Source organism: Silurus meridionalis, chromosome 13 (genome assembly GCF_014805685.1).
Source record: "Silurus meridionalis isolate SWU-2019-XX chromosome 13, ASM1480568v1, whole genome shotgun sequence".
Lineage (NCBI taxonomy): Eukaryota > Metazoa > Chordata > Actinopteri > Siluriformes > Siluridae > Silurus > Silurus meridionalis.
Window position 1 is genome coordinate 2,366,657 of NC_060896.1, and position 25,386 is coordinate 2,392,042.

The 25,386-nt window shown below is 40.9% G+C and overlaps 1 protein-coding gene across 1 annotated transcript in view; it reads right to left on the minus strand.

Annotated features, from left to right (window-relative positions):
* pepd (peptidase D) overlaps positions 1 to 20,011 on the minus strand; it is a 50,067-nt gene extending 30,056 nt beyond the window's left edge. Inside the window, exons 1-8 of the mRNA XM_046864022.1 lie at positions 19,859 to 20,011; positions 17,432 to 17,618; positions 14,673 to 14,800; positions 13,942 to 14,005; positions 8,228 to 8,275; positions 6,488 to 6,549; positions 5,727 to 5,771; positions 996 to 1,071 (exon numbers count right to left, since the gene is read on the minus strand). Coding sequence (XP_046719978.1) covers positions 996 to 1,071; positions 5,727 to 5,771; positions 6,488 to 6,549; positions 8,228 to 8,275; positions 13,942 to 14,005; positions 14,673 to 14,800; positions 17,432 to 17,618; positions 19,859 to 19,875 — 627 coding nt within the window. The 5' untranslated portion in view covers positions 19,876 to 20,011. The remainder of the gene's footprint in view (positions 1 to 995; positions 1,072 to 5,726; positions 5,772 to 6,487; positions 6,550 to 8,227; positions 8,276 to 13,941; positions 14,006 to 14,672; positions 14,801 to 17,431; positions 17,619 to 19,858) is intronic.
* Positions 20,012 to 25,386: the final 5,375 nt, after the last annotated feature.

Consider the following 25,386-nt stretch of genomic DNA (forward strand, 5'->3'; position numbering starts at 1 on the left):
AATACTGCTGGCCAGGCGAGTCTGCAGCGAGGAGGCGTTTGTCTTAATCAGTCGCTGGCTGAAGTGGCACTTATGAAGACCTATGTGCCTTAATAGAAGATGAGGGTTTTATTGGCTGAGACCCTCGAGCCTTTCCAAGGCCAAGCGAAAATACGAAACAATCGCGCTGTTCCGGATCGACCTCTTAACACGAGGACACATCTGAGGGCTGTGACGCCTCTCTGTGTGAGCTTTACACCAATAACGAGTCGGGAAAAAAAATACTGACAGGAATACTGACAGGAATACTGGAGGAAGAAGGAATTCAGGGAACGTGTCACTTCACTTCATTACCCTTCTAGAAAATCCCTTTATCTCTTTATACACACTGGAGGAAATGAATCCCACGTTCTAATACGTGACCCTCAGTTGTCTAAAGCCTCTTCAGGAGCGAGTGGTGTGGCCACACGGGGAATTTACACTCGTCCGTACTTTATATTTATTAAAAAGGCTTCTGAGAAGCAGGAGCAGATTGTGTATTGGATTCTGGATTCCAATCCAGAATCCAATACAACAACAAAAACAACAACAACAACAATAATAATAAAAAATAGCCCACACATAGATCCAACAGTGTCAAGGAAAAAGTAGAGAGAGAGAGAGAGAGAGAGAGAGAGAGAGAGAGAGAGAGAGAGAGAGAGAGAGAGAGAAAGCAAGTGATACTGAGACGAATGAAAAAAAAATGAGACTGTAAAAGAATAAGAAAAAATAGAGATGGATGAATGGACAAATGGCTAGGATGATGGAATGAATGGACAAATGGCTGGACGGATGGATGGATAGATGGATGGAGAAAGACAGACAACCTAAGAGACGTTACACTGGACTTCACAACACGACTTACTGACCAGAGCTTTAATTTTACACATAAGAACCCTAAGAGTATCTTCTTCCTGTGGAATAAATAACCATGAACACACACACACACACACACACACACACACACACACCCCTACCTCTTTGTGAGCTTCACTGGAAATTCGGTTAGTGTAGCGCAGAACCTCCAACTCCATATCTGTCTTAATCAGACGACTGCAAAAAGAGAGAGAGACAAAAGAAAGAGAGAAAGAAAGAGACAGACAGGCAGAGATGGAAAAAGAGACAGAGTAAAAAGAGACAATGAGAGAGAGACAGGGAGACCAACAAAGAGAGAGAGAGAGAGAGAGAGGAAGAGACAAAGAGTTTTATATATAAAAAACAAAGAAAAACACCAGATTTATTTGTAAATCACTCTAATAAAGGCAGGTGGGCGTGGCCCAATATTCTAATAAACATTATTGTTTGACAGCGTCTGTTAGAGACTCCATGTCTGAGAGGTCTGAGGTTCATGTTTACTCATTTGTTTAGCACGTGCTCCAGAAGTTAGCTCTAAATCACTTTGACTAAACGTTTTAGGTGCGACTGTGAAAGAAAAGTGAAGGACTACACGCTTCTTCAGAAGGCCAGTGTGTGGTTTGGGACTTGTCCTGGCTATGAGAGTGTGTAACTGTTTCTACACATCTAGCAACAGTTAACAGAGTGTGTATGAGTTCCATGACTCAGACGGATCTAAAAACGTAGCGTCTCGAGGAAAACGTTCTCAGACTGTGATTTTCACCTTCTTAAATATCTGACGGTTGAAGAGACGAGCGTGAGCTCCACGACCGCGTGTCAAAGCGCCAGATCTTAAATTATCTCCAGACGTGAAGGGTTTATTTTTACCTTTTATAAAAAAACGTGTTGAAGGAAACGTGAGACTCTTTTACGCCATTAACACAAGAACAAAAAAAAAGTTACACAGAACAGCTGGAGCTGTTTCTATTCCAGCGCTTCTGATCCTGATACTAATGATACACTTCACATCCAAAACAGGAGAAAGTGTGCAAATACGCACGCGCGTGTGTGTGTGTGTGTGTGTGTGTGTGTGTGTGTACATGTTTCTTACAGTGCATCCAGTGCTTTACTTTTTCCACATTTTATGTTACATCTTTATTCCAAAATAAAGAAAAAAAAAATGCATTATTTTAATAAAATTTCTACAAGCAAAACCCCATAATGACAACGTGAAAGACGTTTTTTTCTGCAGAACCTCTCAAGCTTCATCAGATTGGATGGAGAGCATCGGTGCCCAGCCATTTTCAGATCTTCATAGATGTTTACTCAGGTTCAAATCTGGGCTGTGACTGGGCCATCGAGGACATTCACAGAGTCGTCCAGTAGCCACTCCTTTGTTATCTTGACTGTGTGTTTTGGGACATTGTCCTGTTGGAAGATGAAACCGTCGCTCCAGTCTGAGGTCCAGAGCGCTCTGGAGAAGGTTTTCATCAAGGACGTCTCTGCACATTGCTGCATTCATCTTTCCCTTGATCCTGACCAGTCTCCCAGTTCCTGCTGCTGAAAAACATCCCACAGCATGATGCTGCCACCACCATGCTTCAGTGTAAGGATGGTATTAACCAGGTGATGAGCAGTGCCTGGTTTCCTCCAGACATGACGTTGGGCATTCAGGCCGAATAATTCAATCTTTGTTTCTCATAGTCTGCAAGTCCTTCAGGTGCCTTTTGGCAAACTCCAGGTCATGTGCCTTTACTTCCGTCCAGCCACTCTACCATACAGGCCTGACTGGTGGAGTGCTGCAGAGATGGTTGTTCTTCTGGAAGGGTCTTCTCTCTCCACAGAGAAATGCTGAAGCTCTTTTAGAGTGACCATCGGGTTCTTAGTCACCTCCCCGACTAAGGACCTTCTCCCTGATCGCTCAGTTTGGTTGGGCTGCTCCACTCTAGGAAGAGTCCTGGTGGTTAAAAACTTCTTTCATTTACAGATGATGGAGGCCACTGTGCTCATTTGGTCCTTCAATGCTGCAGAAATGTTTGTCTCCTTCCCCAGATCTGTGCCTCGATACAGTCTCAGAGGTCTACAGCAATTCCTTTGACTTCATGGGCCTGGTTTATGCTCTGACATGAGGAAAATGAATTGAATGCATTTTAGAATAAAAGTGTAACAAGAAAATGTGGAAAAAAGGGAAGCACTGAACTTTCTGGACTCACTGTACAATGACTCAATGCGAACCTATCATAAGGCAATAATAAGACTCCTAAAATACCACCACATGCACCACAGGAGTGAATAGACACACACACGCACACACACACACACACGTTTTCTTATGTGCTACGTTATTAGTAAAGTATTTCAACACTTTTAATCTAATGTGCAAAATATATTTTTTTTTCCTGAGCAGAAGACATGACCAGATCACCCCCATCTTATCCATACAGTAGGGTTTTAACGAGATACAAAAATCACGGTTCGGTACGTACCTCGGTTCGGTTTAATTTCGGTACGTTAGGGGGGAATAAATACAAACCATAAACTTGCTTGTCTTTTTTTATTAATAAATAATTAATGATAAAATATACAAAATAATAATTTATAACATTTGTATAAAAATAAAATTAAATAAATCTAATTATTGCAATATACTTTTTATTACATTGATTAATCGAGTTTATCGATTGAATTGGCACAAATAAAATTTAGAAAATGTAACAAATGGAAAAATTTAATTGTTGACATTTAATAGACCACATTTGGGTAATACAGATCTGCACACAAGTGTGTGTGAGTTTTACATATTTATTATTTACAATTTATATATGTTTATATAATAATATAATAACTATGTCTGTTCAGGATTTATCCTATCAAGAGAAATTCATGAAGCTGTTCATTAAACGTAAATAAAAAATTCATATCACGTATCGAGCGTCGTAAAAATGAAATGTGCACAAACCGAAACGTCAGTATGAATAGGTGCACCGCTACACCCCTAAAATATGAAGTTGTCAAAAAAAAAGTCTGAATTGATTCTAATTGCATATAAAGCACTGAAAATCACCACACCACCTGAGCAAAATTTAGCTCCTTTATAATCCCCCTGTACCTGTTTCAATCAATGGGGTGCAGGCTCTTTGTTAGTACCTAGAAAAATAATTACTACATTACTGAATGGAGCTTTTTTCTGCAATATCTCAGAGTTTATACTGGAAGGAAATAGACTTTCAATTTGTGTTCAGGACACAGAAAGTCTCAGGATGGACTGTGTAATATGAAAAGCGTATCGAGTTTCCGGAAAACTGGGATGTTTGAGAGAGAAAAACAGCAATCTACATGTTACTGTTGCCTAATGAGGTGAAAGTCACCCTGACCTCTTCTGCCCTCATGACCTGCCCGGTCCATACTGCAGAGTCTCTTTTACCTTCACCAACTGACTAGTTCATAGATGTCAAACTCAAGGCAGAACCCGGCTTGCCCCGCCTCGCTCCGCCTCGCTATGCAATTTACCGGAAGATTGGAAAGCGAATATAAGTTTGTGTTTCAGGAAAAACATCAAATTGTCCAAGAATTAAAAGGCCGTAAATGTTTAGTAAATCGACTGCCAAAAATTAATAAACAATAGACAATATGGTCCGCAACTTAGACCATGTTTCAGATTTTGGCCCCGTATGTGATCAAGTTCCACAACCTTGGACTAGTTGGTGACATTTTTTGTTGTTATATTGAATATTTGTCGCACGTACGAGGATCTGTAACAGAAAATAAGAAACAGAATTGAAATTTGGAGTCCTGAGGTGTGAGTTTGAGCGGAAACGTAACCCTCAGAAAAGAGGGATAAAGGTCTGGTCGGAGGTGCAGCTGTAATGAAGCTGCTTGCTAGCAGGCACTGAACATGAGCAGGAGTAATGCAGAGAGCAGGCAGCCAGGCACGCAAACCATTACACTGACACAGAGAGGAAATAAAAGAGGGATAGATAGGAAGAGAGAGAATACAAAAACGAGAGGTCTGTCTGTCGGTGCACTTGTTGACATCTCCTTTGCCTTTCAGGACAGCTCCGAGTGCCTCAGCTCTAAATTAGCGTCAGAGCCAATCTGAGGGTCAGATTGGCTCTGAAAGCGGTACGCTGCTGACGTCAGAGACTCTCGAGCACAGCATTGTTTAGACGCCGATCTCAAAGTTCCCTCTGAAACTCATTTCTTCCCTCAGCACTAACGCACTTTCTATCCCGCTCTCGGCACCGACGCGGCTCGACACATGAACGCTTTATCAGCATATTTCATCCGTGTCCTGATGAGATGAAGTTCATCACGCTGAGTCTCGCCATCTCCGAATAAAGAGACAAGAAAAACCTCTAAAGTTCGATTAGCGGATTCCCGACATCTTCTGACGTGGTTAATTGGAATTTAGCGCGCAGCTAGCTCATCTCTTCAGATTACAGCCTCATCTGAGAAAGAAGATCAGAGCGACGTGAAAAACACGGCGTGTCTGATAAAGCGATTATAAATATCCGAATCGTTTGATTAGTTATATCGGTTTCATTCTACTCCTAAACCTTTCTGCCTTACTGGAGCTTCATTAGCTAGAGCTGAGGGTCAAATGAAGGTCAAGTCAGTGTCAGATGTCTTACAATGCCAGAAACACCAAAACTAGACCTTCATCACCATCTGAGAGCTGAAAGTGTTCTACATGTAATTATAACAATTATAACAATATACGTTTTATCATGAAAATGTTGACCATATATGGCAATTTAGGGCGTGTCTTTATGTAAATGTGTGCGGTTGTGAACGAGCAGAGGAACATCCAGGATTTAGAAACCCTCCTCGTGTACATGTGAATTGTTCTGCACACTTTTAAAAGAAAATCTTACCAATCCACGATTACAGGATGCAGGAGGGAGTTGTTCACATGGAAACTGAAAGAGAAAAATCAAATCTACTCATCACTCAGACATCAAAGAGAAACAATAAGAACAAAAGAAAACACAGTTAACGCCTGAAAAATAATATAATAATAATAATAATCTGACGAGGTAAAAAGTAACCGCAGGTCGATAAAAAGCGCTGAGATTCTGTACGGGAATCAGTAGAAGGTGATGATGATGATAATAACGATCATCAGGATCCTCCAGCGACAGTCGAGCGATTCATCTTTAATCAAATCCTCAGCGACTTTTTAAACTCGTTCGGTCTCATACTGTACATCCACACATTCACTGAACTGCAATTTCATTTAGATACGATAACCAATATTTCATCTTCTGAATCTGAAGAGCCACGCAGGAGATCCGGAACACGTCTACTGTACGTGTGGAGAAAAGCCATGAAATAAAACGGATTAATACGTAACATCTCACACACACACACACACACACACACACACACACACACACACACACACACACACACGTCTTCTAAACCACTTTCTAAACTGTCCACACTCCTCTATTAGTGCGGCATGAAAGAAAACTTGGTTTATTATGTTGTATTGAAAAGAAAAGCGAATCATCTGGTTATGACGAGAAAACGTCTTGACCACACGTTTCTCGCGATAACGAGATGTTTTTCTCGTCGTAATGAGAAGCGATTCTTGTAGCAGTAAAGTGTTTTCACAACAACATGCTTTTCTCACCGGCTGATTCCTTCAAAGGATGCTTCACGGCAGATACTGCCACTGTCGGTGTTCAAGCCTCGCTGGAGGGAGGGGAGAGAGAGAGAGAGAGAGAGAGAGAGAGAGAGAGAGAGAGAGAGATGGATAAGGAAAGCAGAAACAGAATGTGAATGTAAAAGCGAGGCATGTACGAGAGACTCTCAAGGCTGCGTTCAAGTGCCTCATTATCCAAACCATTATTGCTGTTCAAAACCCCTCAATTGAATACAATCTGTTTGATCAGACGGAGAGAAAAAGGAAACGTTTTCCCTCGTTTTTGTTCTGAGCGTGACTGAGACGGCAGAGCCCGAGACGTGGATGTTGATGGTGCAGAATGATGGTTTAGTGGTAAATTGGAGCTTTTGATGTCAGAAGGAGGAGGAAATGTACGGCCTCGAGGCAGCCGGCGATTTGTAGGTCACTTCCATTATGTGCAAGTGAACATCAATCTTCTCAACTGAGAATGAAGCTTGTAGGAGGGTTTTAGTGTGTGTGTGTGTGTGTGTGTGTGTGTGTGTGTGTGAACATGCTTTCACAGAGACACATTACAGTGAAGAATATTAGTACATGAGGAGCCAATTCATGTGAGAAAATCTGAGATATGATATGTATGTATTACACACACACACACACACACACACACACACACACACACACACACACACACACACACTACGGACAAAAGTATTTGGACACCTGACATATGTGGCTCTTCTCCAAACTGTTGGAGGCACACAGGTGTATTGGACATCGTTTAAAGTGGGAGCATGAAATTTTCCATTCACTTAAACTAGGAGACCCAAAATCTGTTCCAGTGCCACAAAGCAAACTCCATTAACATCTGCTTTGCATGTTCTGGAGTGGAAGATGTCCTGCTATAGAACTCGGACCTCAACTTTATTGAACGCTTTTGGGATGAATGTGAACGTTGACCGCACCCCAGGTCTCCTCACCTTCTCACATCAGTACCTGACTTTACTCACACCCTTGTGGATGATGAACACAAATGTTCACCAGCACACGGCAAAAATCTAGTGGAACATCTTCCCTGAAGAGTGGAGGGAACCGTAGGAGCAAATTGGGGCCAAATGTGGAATTTGATGCTCAATAAGCACATAACATACTTACGAGCAGGTGACTTTAGCACACAGAAATCTTAGTCAGGTGTCATCACACTTTTGTCCATATTGTGTATGTATAGAAAATATACACATAGAAACACATTTCATTATTATAGATGATACAAATACATGGTAACTTTCACGTCTTTCGAAGCCTCATCAATCCCAAAAAACGACTCCATACTGTTTTTTTATATGGAAAATAGTTGCTACGGAAACGTGTGAACGCATCGCTCTGATTCACCACTGGTTCCTACTTTGCTATTAGATTTGATGTGAAAGCAGAGGTTTTTTCAATCTGAATACAAAAAAAGGTTCAGAATCAGCATTTATGGATGCTGTTGAAAAATTGTGGAATATACATACGTTCAAATATACAAAAAAAATGAATTTCGTTCTTTTCCTCTTTTGTTTCTCACTTTTTTGGCTATAAGTGAGTTCAAAATGGTGCTACAAAAATGACCCTGGAATCACGACTACAAATAAAAGTGGACATCCTGCCACTGTGTGTTAGATCTTCTGTAAGATCACTACACTTATTTAAAGGTCAGAGTTTCAGAGTCGTGTTTTACAGAATAATCAGAAGAATAAGATCTTTTACCAGTGTGAGGAGGACCGACGGCTTCATGTTGGTCAGGATCTCAGCAATCTGTAGACACACATGAGGTTCAGACTGAGTCAGGAGATCATCTGACATTTCAGACATCACTGCTGGAGTCACTGGAAGGACCTTTTCCGATAAAAAGGTCGATCCGATGACGACAGTCGCTTCGTCTGATTCCTGTAGGCTGTGAATATTTTTAAAGAGGCAGCTGATTATTCAGGAAGAGAAAGAAAGAGAGAGAAAAAAGGCAAGCAAAGGATTCTGGGATGTCTATACGTCTCTAATATGGATAAAGACATCATTCACAAACCAGTCTCTGGTGGAAGTTCTCTCCACTCCACCATTTTGAAGGAATGAAGTTTGGGATAAAACACGTTTTTTTTTTTTTTATTAAACACACAAAAAGAAGTTTAGGATCGGAGCTCATAAACACAATCTCAGGTCAGGACAACATCTCGCTCTGTCCATCACCAAACAGCCTACGGAGGCTCTTCCTCCGAGCTGGAGATGATCAATCCACACAGAACTGCAGATTAATGGAACACAGAGCTCTGATGATACGTACTTAATGTACCGAACCCAGACAAATTACAAACACGCTGGGAACAACGGGAAAGCTGCGACTCTCTGACCGCGGGTTAAAGGAGTGATAAATCACACAGGGAGGGAAAAGACGGATCGAGAATCAAAGAGTTTGGAATTTTTTGAGCTGAGATACAAAGTGAGATCCCTTTCACGATCAATTTAATACAGAGATGTAGATGTGTGTGATTTACAGCGATGTTTGTTTCATTGCGATGCAGCAGAATCCTGCATCAAATAAACCCTAACTAGCTTTAATACCGCACCGATATTCCGACGTCCTCGGCGTTAAGGACAGCAGGAACCTCTTGACTAATTCTCAGGTTAATATCCAGGGCGTGAACCAGTCAGCAGAAGGAGCACAGAGGGAAAGCTGATCTTGATGTGAGAAGTAGCGCTCGGGTTAAACGCAGCCTCGGGCCAAGCTTGACCATGAAGGAGCGCAGAGTCAGAGTCAAAGCTCTCAGCAATGAGAGCTGTCTGTCTACAGACATCATAATCTCCTGTAGTGAAGCTCAGCACAGCTTCACAGTTTTACTCACATCTAAGAGACTGGACGGAACGAGCAAGGGACGTGACGTGACTGTTTAGGGTTTTAAAACGTCTCCATCGTCCACTCAAGAGATCAGGACTTCCTCTGACAGACTCAAACCAATCACAGAATCAACCCAATATGGGCGGGTCCTCAGTTTACGTCTCTTCACTACGTCTCCTCATTTCAATCAATTAAAAATAAACCTGGATACGCTGCAATTCAATATGGTACAAATAGTTTACGTTTATTTTCCCGCTTCAGACAGACGGCGAATCATCAATTTACTTAAATGACCGTTAACACATGACCCCTTTCACACCCGCCTTTGTAGTGTTAAATAATAAAAAGATAAAATAAGCCCAGAGGTTTTTTTTCCTGTTGTGTGTGCAGGAAGTTACAGCTCTACCTCTGCCATGTTAATCTGTGTTCTATGTGACTCTGAGGACACGCCTCGGTCTCCGTATCGTTGCGATGCGTCGTGTTCACGTAGCGGCGGCGGCGCTGAGAGAACGCGCTCGAGAGACGGTTTAGCAACGAGAAATCAATCGACATACAAAATATTGTTTAGAAATAAATCTGTCACTTTTCTAATTAATAAAAGCGCATCTACTAATAATAAGCATATATAACTACAGACGCTCCCCACCTCACGTACGAGTTACGTTCGGAACGTGCGGAATCGCACCATGAAGTTTTTACGGTGTTCGTTGATGATGTAAGAGCTGTAACTACTATCAAGAATCGCTCACTCAAACTATCTCATTATCGACATACATCTCCAATTATACCTCTTTCTCTCAATTCATTTAGCAGACCACCGTTAACCACCGTACAGTTACTATAGCAACGATAAGATTTGGCAGAGTTTCATCTAAACGTCTCAAACCATCAGCAGTGAAGCTTCTCTTCGTCTCGGCCGTAAAAAAACGATTCCGTTAATACGAACTTTCATAATCGATTTCCTGATGTTTTATCTCGTCAGCACGTTACTGCACGTTCCATGAGTAAACGTGTCTGTGTTCATCAGTATTACCGGGTCCAGAGATTTGAGCTCGGGGCTTTTTCTGTTCTTTTTATATCTGAGCAGAAATTCTTAAACGAAAGCAAGAATCAAATCCAGTAAATTCTTCTCTCAAAAAAATCCACTCGTGTTTCTTTAATTATTCATTTTTTTAAAATAGGTGTGGCCTCTGTGCCCAGTCAGTCCAAATAAAGTAGGTGTGGCCTCTGTGCCCAGTCAGTCCAAATAAAGTAGGTGTGGCCTCTGTGCCCAGTCAGTCCAAATAAAGTAGGTGTGGCCTCTGTGCCCGTCAGGCCAAATAAAGTAGGTGTGGCCTCTGTGCCCGTCAGTCCAAATAAAGTAGGTGTGGCCTCTGTGCCTGTTAGTCCAAATAAAGTAGGTGTGGCCTCTGTGCCCAGTCAGGCCAAATAAAGTAGGTGTGGCCTCTGTGCCTGTTAGTCCAAATAAAGTAGGTGTGGCCTCTGTGCCTGTCAGTCCAAATAAAGTGGGTGTGGCCTCTGTACCTGTCAGGATGAGTAAAGGAGGAGTGACCTCTGTATCTGTCAGGCTGAGTAAAGGAGGAGTGACCTCTGTATCTGTCAGGCTGAGTAAAGGAGGAGTGGCCTGTGTGACTGTCAGGCTGAATAAAGTAGGTGTGGCCTGTGTACCTGTCATGTGCCAGTCAGTCCCAGCTTGAATAACTTCTCACTTGTATGAGTCGGGAAATGAAATGATCATGTCTCGTGGTTTTCAACACCAACAGCGTTAAAATAAACCGTTAATGCAAAAGACGCTACAAACAACAGACTGAGCGCCTGACATGCGCTAATGAACACACACACACACACACACACACACACACACTCCAAATCAACTTTAATTACCAAAGCAACTTTCTCAGCTCCCAGTGGGTCTCACATAGAAGTGTAAGATAGAGAATAAATTAGACAATGTGTTTGTGTGTGTGTGTGTGTGTGTGTGTGTGTGTGTATGTGTGTTGGTCTGACTGGTCATTTGGTTCCTAGTTGCCTCCTAAGATGATCTCAAAAGTTTCTCTCACATTTGAGTAACACTTATTGCCAATAAAACACAAGAACTTCAGCGTTCACATTTATCTCAATAGGGTTGAGCTCGGAGCTCTCTAACAGGAGATCTTCCACATCTACCAACCCATGTGAAGCAGATCTTCATGGAGCTGGCTTTACGCATTGTTTGCCTCCAACTTTGCAGTAACAACTATTTGCGAAAGTCGGGTGTCCTGACAATGTTGTGTTTTGTGTAGAAATCCTGTCTCTTAATTCACTTGAACATCTACTTTGTCGTCATGGTAACGTTAAAGGAATTCAGAATAAAAGATGGACTGGTGCTCGGGACTCTGATGTGGAGGGAAAAAAAGCATCAATGTGCATCAGATGTTCTTTGGTTAAAAAAAACACAATGGAGTGATAAACAAGCAGAGGTTTAGGAAGGCAGAATGAAGGAGATGGAAAGCAGGAAGTTTCAGACAAACAACACGATAATCAAATAAAAAGCACCAAGAGGATGAGAATGATGAAGAACAGAAGCATGATGATGATGATGATGAAGAGGATGATAGAACGATAAGGTGAATGATGACTTGGAGGATAATGAGTTTGATGATGAAGATGAAAAGGATGACGAGAAAGATGCTGAGGAAGAGGATGATAAACAATCAACAGAACGAGGATGATGGTGTAGATGATGATGAGAAGAAGGACGAAGAGAAGATGCTGAGGAAGATGAGGAAGAGGATGATGAAAACAATGATAAATAGGATGATGATAAAGACGATGATGAGGAGGTTGATGACCATAATGAAAACGATGAGGAGAATAGAGAAGAGGAGGATGAAGATGATTAAGGGGAAGAAGGATTAAGTGGATGAAGAGAAGGATGAAGAGGATGAGCGGGATGATGATGAACGAGGATGACTTTGGTGAGTTATTCAGAGCTCGGCTAAAATATGAAAGTTCAGGAGAACATTAATTCCGTGCCGAGTGAGAGGAACCTTTACGCTCGACAGAAACACTGCAGTGAAAAAGACATGAACAGAAATACACACGAGCACAAAGTGAAGAAGAGTAAAAATAAAAGACAAAGACGGGTGGAGACAGACAGACAGACAGACAGACAGACAGACAGACAGACAGACAGACAGACAGACAGAATGATAGACAGTGTAAAATAGAAAGCTAGACAGGAAGACAGACTGGATAACAGAAAGGCAGACAGTCTCACTATTTGTGTGGCTCTTTGTACCTCTTTACCCAAGACAGAAAGAAGGACATATAAAGAGAGTAACACACTCGTCCTGCCACGTGCACACGCACACACACACACACACACACACACACACACACGCGCACGCACACACAAACTGATTTACATTTACACAGCAGCTGTAATGATCACACGGCACACCATGGTTGCTCGAGCACAGGTCAGAAACACTAAAGCACAGCAGGAGTCCGGGCCACTCAACCACACACACACACACACACACACACACACACACACACACACACACAGAGCGTGAGCACACAATGTGACCCCCTGCCAGCTGGAGATCAGGGCAAAGAGGTCAAACACAGGGAGGATCAAACGTCTTTCTCTGCCCTCCAGAAGTTTCCTCCAGAAGAGTTTTCAGTACAGACAGTGTGAGAACATCCTCAGTGTGTGCAGCGTGAAGGAACTATAACGTGAACACGTCATGGTCACGCGAAACGTAACGAGTGTCCAGGTCACTTCAAAATGTGATGCGTGTGATAAAGTGATAAATATAGTGGTGAGAACGAAAGCGTGGTGTGTGTGTGTGTGTGTGTGTGTGTGTGAGATTGAGTGAGAAAAGAGGTGAGAGAAGGGGTGGCATATGTGTGAAGGTGTGTTTTAAAAGGGTGTGGCTTGTGAGCGAAAGAAGGCATGGCTTGTTGAGTGAAAGGTGTGGCCTGTGAGTTAAAGAAGGCGTGACCTGTGAGTTAAAGAAGGCGTGGCCTGTGCGAGAAGGCGTGGCCTGTGCGAGAAGGCATGGCAGGTAAGTGACAGGTTCTGTCCTATGAGCTTAGGTAAATCCTATGCCGTGTGTGTGTGTGTGTGTGTGTGTGTGTGCCCACCAGTATATGCAGTGACCTGCCCCCAGCCTATACACTAAACACGCATCCTGAGGAAGTGACAGAGTTGTGACTTCCTGTCAGTGTGATTCTAACAGCCGACTCTCCATTAAGATTCTGGCTCTGTTCTCTCAGGACCCGAGGTCACGATGTTGTCCCTCAGTGAGACAGAGGTCATGCAGCAGGATCACACTGACGCTCTCACACACACTTTCCTCTCCCTCACACTTTATAGCTGTATGAATGTTACATCTCTTCAGATCTGGGAAAATAATTCACCTTTACACCTTATACATCATGAAGTTAGCGTCCAGTCGTCGTTGCTATAGTAACAGATCGTGACTCGGATTCAAATCAATTGAAAACGTTAAAGATGGCCGCCCTGCTCACTGGCGCTACCCTGAGGTAACGCTGATTAATTCAGTCAGAACATTCAGGTCAGAGGAGGAACCTCCACAACACTTACATCGCAGGTGTAGTGCACTTCATCCACAGCGTACTTCTCCTTGAAGTGTTCAGGTGGGTGGATCCTGTCCAAACACACACATACAGACATCATGTAAACATCTCTATAACTCTATAAACATACATTATACGGACACCTGACTTTTTCACCCACATGGGCTTTTTCTTTAAACTGTTACTATAATATTGGAGGCACACAATTGTCTATGGATGTGATTAACATGATCTACAAAAAGGTGTCAAAAAAGCTGGATCTTCATCTTTAGGAATCGAGGGCGGTGAGGAAGTGAGATCAAGTATTTCTGGCGAAAACTCACGGTGCTCCCTGTGACCGTGTGTGCAGCCCTGTGCTGCCACCTGTTGGCATGTTTCAAAACTAGTCTCGAAACGTTTTTTTGATACCAAATCGAAAGAGGAAATGAGGACTCATTGTGGAATGGGATGTTCATAAAGCGCCTTCAAACCATCTCCATGCAGATGTGCTGTATATGGGTTGGAGTGGAAGAAAGGTTCGCTCAAAAGCTCTGACCTCAATCTGAACATCTTTATGATAAACTGGAATGATGCCTGCACCCCAGGCCTCCTCACCTCAACTACAAACTCCATACAGGTGTGCTAATAAACGTGTTGAATTATCTAAGGTTTAAAATAATCGGGCAATCAGCCTGTGTGTGTGTTTGTGTGTGTGTGTGTGTGTGTGTGTGTGTGGTGAAAAGCCTCTGTGGGACTTACTTTCCCATCCAGGTGGCGTAGCTTTCAGGCAATTTGGGCACGAAGAGGACGGATCTCCCAGAGTCCACGTCGATGGCGCCATAGCAGTCAGACTCGGTTACGCCGAACGTCCAGTGGAAGAACGACTCCTGTACAGTGGGACAAGACACACACACACTGAGTCACACACCACCGTAACACACATACAATGATCCAACAGGTCCAATGTCTACAGAGCAGAGAAATTCTTCTCAACATCTTTACTCTAACTTGGAATGGAAAGGCCAAGGGTCAAAAGTATTAGGACATCAACCTTTTCCACCCATATTTGGTTCTTCTCCAAATTATTACCACAAACTTAGAGGCACACAATTGTAAAGGACTTAGCATTACATTTTTAATTCACTTCAACTACAAGACTCAAACCTGTTCCAGCATGACAATATCCCATAAGCCAGAAGATTTCCATGAAGGTTTGCTCTAAACGTGCCTTAATATAGCTTTAGAGAGCTTTCCAGAAGCTTTAAAAAAAAAAATAGGAAGTTAAAAATAAATAAATTTAAAAAATCATAATAATAACAATGATCTTTGAGAAAAACTGTCAGATTTGCTCTTTTGATTAGTTTCGTTTTTTCCCGTGGAGAATTTAGTTTCTAAAGATACAGGCCAAATGTGACTAAAAATTAAAGAAAGAAAAAAAAAAGGAAAAAAAAAGGATTTCAGGGTAACATTTGACTGGCGATTTTTTTTCTTCTTTAAATTACACTCTCAAACGACGCCACGGATGAACCTCGTCACGTGCGGTCCAGCGCTTCTTCTGTTCCTGCGTTTGTTTCTTCATTTTAATAGGAAATGAGGACAAAACATTTCAATGAATAAACGAAAACAAACCTAATCGTAATAATAAAATTTATCTGTGAGAAAGAAAAAAAAACGGTCAGATTTGGCCTTTTGATTGGTTTTTGTTTTCATTATGTAAGATTTTATTTTAAAAATTTTACACCAAATGGGACTGAAATTCCAAGTTGAAAAAAAATTGAATTTTTTTTTTTTTATTAAAATATTCCATAGATCAAGTTTATGGGGTACTGATCAGAAAGTTGTGGGTTCCAGCCCTGGTATTGCCAAGCTGAGACTTTTGGGGGTCTTGAGCAAGGCCCCCACACTAAGAACTCCAGGGGGCGCTGTATCATGGTTGACCCTGCGCTCAGACCCCAGCTGCAATACTTCACTTTGCTCTAATTTTCACGTGACAATTAAAAAGCCTTTTTAATGCTTTATAACCATGGTCACGTTACCTGGTCACGTTAAACACGTAAAGAGACGTTACAAATAAAAATATAGATTTTTTATGTGATTTGGCAGACGCACTTATCTACACTGACTTCCATTGTATCTTATTTATACAACTGATCAGCTTCAGAGTTAAGGGCCTTGCTCAAGGGCCCAAAAATGGCAGCTTGTTGTGGCTGGGATTAAAACTCATGGCCTACAGATTCAAAGTCTAATGACTTATCCACTAAACTACCACTAATAGTTCAACCAGTAGAAGGACTAGTCCAACTTCTATCCAATCAGGATTGAGAAATTAACAGCAATGGGGTTAACTCATTTTCCATTCTGTATAAAATAGATGAATGATTTTCTGGTTGTTGCCTCCAACATACTGGAATAACTACCCAGATTGCCCAGATTGAGTCCGGACCCTAGATTCGGAACCTCGACACCGACGTCAGCACCAGTAAACAGGTTCAGATGTTTACGGTAATTTTTTTATTCAGGGTTCCTACCCATTCTTCATTTCTCAAATAGGCAGACTTTCATTTTTTAAGACCATATTTAACATCTGAAACATTATCAGACAACAAAAAAGCAGCTTTTTAAAAACACTCTCCAAAGTGATTACATGTGAAAACCGTGTTTCGCAAAAAAACGGTATTTCAGAAAAACGGTGTTTTGGAAAAACGGTGTTTTCAGACTTGTCTGTGTGGATGGGCGACTTGTGGGGATCAAAAGTGTTCCCGGAGTGTTGTTTTTAGGTGAAAACACCGTTTTCAAATTTATCCGGATTCGTGAATCACCTTTGGTTTTATAAAAAATATTTATTTATATATATATATTTTTAATAAATTCTTAATTTTAGATGTTAGAAAAGCGAATAAAGCAATAGTATAGAAACACAAATACTTCATACAAATCCAGACCTCAAATCAAATTACATAATTTTTCCCACTTTTCCAAAACATGTAGGAACCCTGTTATTCACAAGCACAAGCTCTCAGACACCCCCTCACATAAAGAACACACTCTGTCCCAGATTTCTTTCCCAAAGTTAATGTTTCATGAACAATTACGGAAACGGTGTGGATCCCCCAGCGCACTCGCGTGTGATGAGGCTCGCGGCCTCGAAAACAACAGATCACGGACGAACCGGTAATTAAAGCAGCGAAGGCCAGACGACTTCGAGACATGAAAGAAAAGAAAGGATTTATGAGGGAAAAAACCCATACTTTCATTCCAAAACAATATTTTTTTCCCTTTTTTGGTTAAATGAAGCTTCAAGGTTAGAATAAGCATCAAACATGAGCTCCATGACTCCACCTCTAAACTTTTAGGCCACGCCTTCTATGCAAATCTGCTGAGGCAGAATCGTTTTTAGCTTCCAGAAGTCCATGTTTACGGATAATGGAAATGAAGTGATGAAGAAAGCTGGAGTTAGAAGCTGTGAGACCTGATCCTGGAGTTAGAGACAGTTGAACAGAAGGGTGGGTTTATGTGACCTGTCTGAAGAGCTCGTCCGTGTCAGTGCAGTATCTCTGTTTCTGTTCTCCCCCCTGCAGCAGGACCACGGATTTGCGCTGCAGCGTGTCTTTGGCCTTCAGAGCCACACAAAGACGACGCCGGTTCTCCCCGAACAATGCAGCAGACACCCGGAGTGTGTCCTTCCCCAACCAGTACACCGCCTTCCTGCAACACACACACACACACACACACACACACACACACACACACACACACACACAATTATATCGAATACGTCTTGAGCTGTTTAAACATCAAAAAGACCCAGAAAACATGTGACTTGAGTAAATCGAGAAAGACAATAAGAAAAAACACGTTTACACTTTCTCCAAAAGTTTGCGGACACCTGGTCATAAATATGCTATGTGCTTTATCTCATTCCACATTTAGTCCCATTGCTCTTCTAATTCCCTCCACTCTTCTGAGAAGATGTTCCACTAGATTTTTGGAGGGCTGGATGTTAGTAAAGTCAGGTGAGGAGACCTGGGGTGCAGACAACGTTCACGTTCAGTCCAAAAAGGTGTTCATTAGGTATGAGTTAAAAGCTCAGTAGCAGGAGATCTTCCACTCCAAAGCAGATCTTCATGGAGCTGGTTTTGTGCACAGAGGGGAATATGAACAGGTTTCTAGTTCAAGTGAACGCAAAATGTTATGATAGCACACGTACAATCGTGTGCCTCCAGCTCCATGAAGATCTGCTTTACATGAGTTGGTAGTTGTGGAAGATCTCCTGCTATAGAGCTCCAACCCTATTGAACAGAATGAAGGTGAACTCTGAAAGCACCCCAGGCCTCCTCACCTTCTCACCTCATCTCACCTACATCAGGACCTGACACCCTCATGGCTAAATGAGCACAAATCTTACCAGAAGAGTGAAGCTTATGATTAAGTGTCCAAAAACTTTTGGCCATATTTAAGGAACTTCATGCAAAGCCCATTTGAGGAACCCTGGACCTTTTGTTTTTTTTCGCAGACCACAACAATCATGTGAAGTGTTAGGATTCCTCACACTCGTGAATCTCCAGCTTTTAAAAATGAATTCATTAAATCTGACACGAGTACAAACATTTTTGCGGAACAATTCCTGGAAGAAGTAAACGTTCTCCTCACAGAAACCTTCTTTCAAAACTCCCCCTAAAAAAACCGTCGCATCAGCAATCTAGGACACCGCCGTGTGACCTGGTCGACCGGTCGTAGACGTGATCCTGATTAAAAAGAAAAATTCACGTGAGAAAAAGGGAAGAGAAGATCGTAAGGAAGCTGGAGATTATATCCCTTTTTCCTCTGATCTGGTTTATGGAGATTCACTGATCTCAGAGCAGCTCTGCTTCTAATCACCTGCTAATGTTTTAGACTGGATGTAGAACAGACGTGAGACTCTGTAAAACCGGAATCCAAGCAGGACAGCACATTCAGGGATTTTTTTTCCCCTTCATCAGCACATGGATTAAATCCAATCTTGACAATCAGAGTTTGACACGTGGAACTGCAGGCGTAATCGTATCTTTAGAAGGTCTAAGAGCACATTTTCAGGCTTATCAGCGACTGTGGCGGTTCAAGGCTCGTAAAACGAGTGTATAATGATGAAGAACGGGATAAAGATTAATTCACCGCATGATACGGAGACGTGAACTTTGAACATCCAAAGTGCAAGAAGTGAAGACATTAAGTACAGTAATCAAAAATAAAGTGATAAAAAGAAGTGATTACAGAAATCGGTTATGTGGCCGATGACATTGTGCGCATTTTCTGTTTTCTTTTTTAATATAGATCTCTTATCACAAACAATTTCATGCCAAAAAAAAAAAACAAAAAAAACAATTCACCCAAAAATATACAGAAAAATAATCCACAGGAATTTTTTATTTTAACAAGACGAGCATCATTACATTTTTTATCTCATTTTAATTCACTTTAATAGCAAGTACATGAACAAAAAAAAACTTTTCGTAATTACAGAAAAACTTCACCAGGATTCGATAAGCATTGGTTATAAGCTTGAATTAAATTGTGTGCATTTTTTGTTTGTTTATTTTTTATTTATTATTATAATTTTTTTAGGTTAAGGTTTTTAGGTTTTTTTAGGTTTTAGACTAATAATAAAAAAAAAATCAGAAAATATATATAAAAAAATCCACATGCAAATAATTCGCATAAAAATTATAATCATTATTATTATTATTATTATTATTATTATTATTAATCTAATTTTAAGTCAATAGCAGGTTCATGAATACAAAACTTTCTTTACATACTGAAAATCTGCAATCAAAAATGCATCAGGACTTAAAAAACATTCTGTTTATTATGGAAACATTATTAATGTATTATTTAATAGTAATAATAATAAAAAAGTGGATAAAAAGGTAAATAAAGAGATATAAAGTAGAGGAGCGCACACTTACCCTTCTGCTGCAGCCATGTTGATCAGCCTGAGCTGGGAGTCACGTGACTGAGTCAGCTGCCACGCCGCATGACGTGTGTATATATTTATGTGTTTCCGTTTTAACTCTTCCTCTTCCTCATCATCTTCCTCCTTCCTCCTTATATTTAGTTCCTATTTTTCGAAACTGAACCACCGATTGGAGGATTAACGCACAAACAAAGCAATAAATCACAAGTGATCACGAGTTGAACGCGGATCTACGTCATCAAACTGCGACTACCGCATTATTTATTTATTTTATTTTTATTTATCTTATAAACAGTTTAAAAAATCATCCTGTACACGAAATATGAGACGTAAATGAATGTTTTTTGTGTATGTGTGTATTTAAATACCTGCACGATGCAGATCATTTTATACTCTGATATTTTATTCAGATTTTTTTTTTTTAAGTAAAAGTGAAAGTAAAACTATGGCTCTTGGAGTACTGAAATTAATGTGCAAAAAAAAAACACCTTCATTTACAATCTAAACGTGTTGAAGGATTAGAGCTAAAAGGCTTCTCAGTTAGGACTGGATGATTAGTGTGGTTCCTGACAGTCCAACCACATGGTCTACAGAGTCTCAGTTCCTCCTTCACTACTGTGTAAATTACCACTAAGCAAAACTGTAATACAATACAATTATAATAAATTACCTGGATTTATATTTCAAATGTATATCTCCAGACCTGTTTAGTGTGATGAAACTTTGTGCCTTCTGTGTCTGATGCAAATCACTGGCTAATGTTTACACACTTCATTTTATTACAGAGATCTTTTTATTATTAAAAAACAGAATAATAACAAGAACTATTAATATATGAGTAATTATAGTAATAAAAATAATAATGAAGAGAATTAAAAAATATTTATACCAGACAGACAGACAGACAGACAGACAGACAGACAGACAGACAGACAGACAGATAGATAGATAGATAGATAGATAGATAGATAGATAGATAATCCCAATTCCAAAATAGTTGGGACAATGTGTGTAAAATGTACCTTACGAATCTCATTAACCCATATTTTATTGATTATAGAAAACAAATTAAATGTTTAAACTGAGGATAACATTTAATAACACTTGTTTTTTCCAGACTTTTGTTGCCTCTGTCCCAACATTTTTAAAAACATAAAGTTCAAAATGACCTTGTTTTTTTGGTGGTAAATGGTAATAGTTTAACCATTTGGTATGTTTTTTGTTTTATTCTGATTAGAATATGGATTTACGAGATACATTTCCAGATTTGGGGCTATATATATACATATACAGTGAGGAAAATAAGTAATTGAACACCCTGCTATTTTGCAAGTTCTCCCACTTAGAAATCATGGAGAGGTCTGAAATTGTCATCGTAGGTGCATGTCCACTGTGAGAGACATAATCAAAAAAAATCCAGAAATCACAATGTATGATTTTTTTTAACTATTTATTTGTATGATACAGCTGCAAATAAGTATTTGAACACCTGAGAAAGTCAATGTTAATATTTGGTACAGTAGCCTTTGTTTGCAATTACAGAGGTCAAACGTTTCCTGTAGTTTTTCACCAGGTTTGCACACACTGCAGGAGTGATTTTGGCCCACTCCTCCACACAGATCTTCTCTAGATCAGTCAGGTTTTTGGCCTGTCGCTGAGAAACATGGAGTTTGAGCTCCCTCCAAAGATTCTCTATTGGGTTTAGGTCTGGAGACTGGCTAGGCCACGCCAGAACCTTGATATGCTTCTTACAGAGCCACTCCTTGGTTATCCTGGCTGTGTGCTTTGGGTCATTGTCATGTTGGAAGACCCAGCCTCTACCCATCTTCAATGCTCTAACTGAGGGAAGGAGGTTGTTCCTCAAAATCTCGCAATACATGGCCCCGGTCATCCTCTCCTTAATACAGTGCAGTCGCCCTGTCCCATGTGCAGAAAAACACCCCAAAGCATGATGCTACCACCCCCATGCTTCACAGTAGGGATGGTGTTCTTGGGATGGTACTCATCATTCTTCTTCCTCCAAACACGTTTAGTGGAATTATGACCCAAAAGTTCTATTTTGGTCTCATCTGACCACATGACTTTCTCCCATGACTCCTCTGGATCATCCAAATGGTCATTGGCAAACTTAAGACGTGCCTGGACATGTGCTGGTTTAAGCAGGGGAACCTTCCGTGCCATGCATGATTTAAAACAATGACGTCTTAGTGTATGACCAACAGTAACCTTGGAAACGGTGGTCCCAGCTCTTTTCAGGTCATTGACCAGCTCCTCCCGTGTAGTTCTGGGCTGATTTCTCACCCTCCTTAGGATCATTGAGACCCCACGAGGTGAGATCTGCATGGAGCCCCAGTCCGAGGGAGATTGACAGTCATGTTTAGCTTCTTCCATTTTCTAATAATTGCTTCAACAGTGGACCTTTTTTCACCAAGCTGCTTGGCAATTTCCCCGTAGCCCTTTCCAGCCTTGTGGAGGTGTACAATTTTGTCTCTAGTGTCTTTGGACAGCTCTTTGGTCTTGGCCATGTTAGTAGTTGGATTCTTACTGATTGTATGGGGTGGACAGGTGTCTTTATGCAGCTAACGACCTCAAACAGGTGCATCTAATTTAGGATAATAAATGTAGTGGAGGTGGACATTTTAAAGGCAGACTAACAGGTCTTTGAGGGTCAGAATTCACAGGTGTTCAAATACTTATTTGCAGCTGTATAATACAAATAAATAGTTTAAAAATCATACATTGTGATTTCTGGATTTTTTTTTTAGATTATGTCTCTCACAGTGGACATGCAGCTACGATGACAATTTCAGACCCCTCCATGATTTCTAAGTGGGAGAACTTGCAAAATAGCAGGGTGTTCAAATACTTATTTTCCTCACTGTGTATATATATATATATATATATATATATATATATATATATATATATATATATATAGAGAGAGAGAGAGAGAGAGAGAGAGAGAGAGACCATTTTGTTACCATTTTTGAAAGATAGAATCCAGGCATACAGACAAATAATTTCTCCAAACATTCTGCTGAGCCTCTTGTAAAACATGGTTCATCACAGTTCATTCCAGTTGACTGCTTGCTCTCTAAATAACGCTTGAACGCTTAAACTCGGACATACGCTTTAACCCATCGTCTGTTCCATGTTGGTCCAGGATTCCTTTCACTTTCCGGAACCTTTCCTGCTCTAAAACAACCCCAAACCTTTTTACGTTTCCACCTCCAGGCTCATTGATGCACGTGTGGAGCGAAAGTCTGGTCCGTGTGGTCCAATCCTACAGATGAGCTCCTGTAGCTCAAACTGCTGAGGAACTTAATGTTGTTAATGCTCAATGGGTCATGACTGTTTTAGCAGCTAAAGGGGATCAACACAATTTTAGGCAGGTGGTCATAATGTAATAGCTGATCAGTGAGAAAGTTATGCCTAGTTGTGTATATTAGGTCGGTGCGAGAAATCATAACAATAAAACGAACAAACCAAAAAATCACTACATTGTGACAATTGTTAGCTGCTTTGACCTTCATTGAACTGAATTGAATCAATTGACTCCTTACTGTAGATGTCAAAGAAATGAATGTGATGGTTTACCAAAAACAATGTGCATGCTTCAGAAAAGGCTTCGATTTTTTTTTCCAATAAAAAACAACTTTACTGCCAACTGAATCACATTCCTGTAGCCAATATCGATTTTCCAGGTTAAGCGGCAGTATTATATTTGTCAGAAGCAACAGAAAATAGATTAAATAGCCTTCCTGTTTAAAAAAAAAAATGCACAAGATTGCATAAGGACTGGCGGTTGTTAGTCATGTTTCGCCGGCAGTGTGACAAGCAGGGACACGGATAAAAAGTGACATTTTGAAAGAGAGCCTTGTGATTATCTGAGTTAAAATGCAAGGCCATGCGTCTTGTTTTTCTTTTCTTTTCATCTCTACCCATTTAGACGTTGCTCACGGAGAAGACGGGGCGGTGAGAAAACAGGAAGATTAGATTTACCACTTTATTGGTCCACAATTCTCTGGAACATGGTGAAAATGATGCCTGTTTGACAAGCAGGCGAACTCCGGAGAGTCGTTTTTTTCCCCTTCATGTCATTACACAAACTTATTTTTCTGCCCCTTGAGGAAATTAAGAGCCCATCCATGACAACACGGAGTGCTCCTGAAGACAATCCATTGTTTTATTACTTTGCTTTATATCATTTAATCAATGTGATGTGCGCCAGGTTCGGCTTCGGTTCCCTGACGGCGTTATGGGTTTCATCAGCGCCTTCATACGCACTCGAGTGCATTAACTCTAAAAGAGATATAAGACGAACAAAAAAAGAAATAACTGACTCCCCTGGGATCACATGACCATCAGTGAAGCAACACGCTCGGATTTATAAACATCTGTTTTATTACTTTATTACTGTTATTAGCTCGTGCTGCTATAATAACTGTTTAGGGCCTGAACACTGGCTCCATCACGCAATCTTTGGATGGCATTAAGGATTTGAAGTTTATAACAAAGGTCTCATGTTATTTTTGTTTGTCACTATTAGCAACAAAAGGAGTTTCTGCTTGCCAATGTCACTTTCCCATTCCCTACTTGGCTTCTAGAAAGACTGACGAAACCCTTGGTTAAGTTTTCAAATCTCTTGCTTGCCCGGATATTGCCACAGACTGGACAGGCAAAGCCAATCTTTTCCCAGTAGATCTTCTCTGCTGAGGCAGTTGTAGCCCCAGTCAAGGACTCATGAAGCAGGCTTTGGCCAATATAGAATGCCCTGTTGGACCCTGATGTAGTCTCAGGCCAAGTACAACCCCAGGTCAAGTAAAGCCCTAGATGGGCCATTTAAAGCCCATGCTTGCAGAGTATAAGCCTCTGCTGTCCTAGACAAAGCCCCTGCTTGCTCCTGTAGAAGCCCCTGTCAGGCCAAAAGTAGTTTCAGATACAAATACTATGTGAGTAGGTTCTGCGCTTGCCGCTGAGTCGACATGCAGAATCGGCAGAAAAACAGCTGACTCGTCCGACGAGAGCCAACAGTGCGGAAAAAGACTAAAGCCATCGGACACTGAAACCCCCTGATGTTCCCCTACGGCCAACCGTCAGCTTGGTGTGTCCCAGGCTTTAAGTTCTTATCATTCGTTCTTCATCTAACCTTATATATTTCATTGGTTAAATATGATGCTATTTTTGGCAAAAGAATGAGAAGAACATTTGGAGAAAGAATGCTAGTTACTTTTTAGAACTGTATTGTTAGTGAACCTTAAACCAGCTGTAGTTTAGGCTACAGGTAAGCTTAGGTTCCAAAACCTGCAAAACAAGTGCACTAATTAGAGAAGCTTGTGTTTACAATTCATGTTTAATCAAGCAATTTTCTGGAACACGTCTTATTGATTAGCTATATAACTGGGGGAAACAAAATTGGCCAAACATATCGGCTCAAAAAACTCAGCATCGATGTATCGGCCATCGGCTGCTCTGATTTCTAAATACAGTCAACTTCCGATAATCCAGCTCGGAAAATTG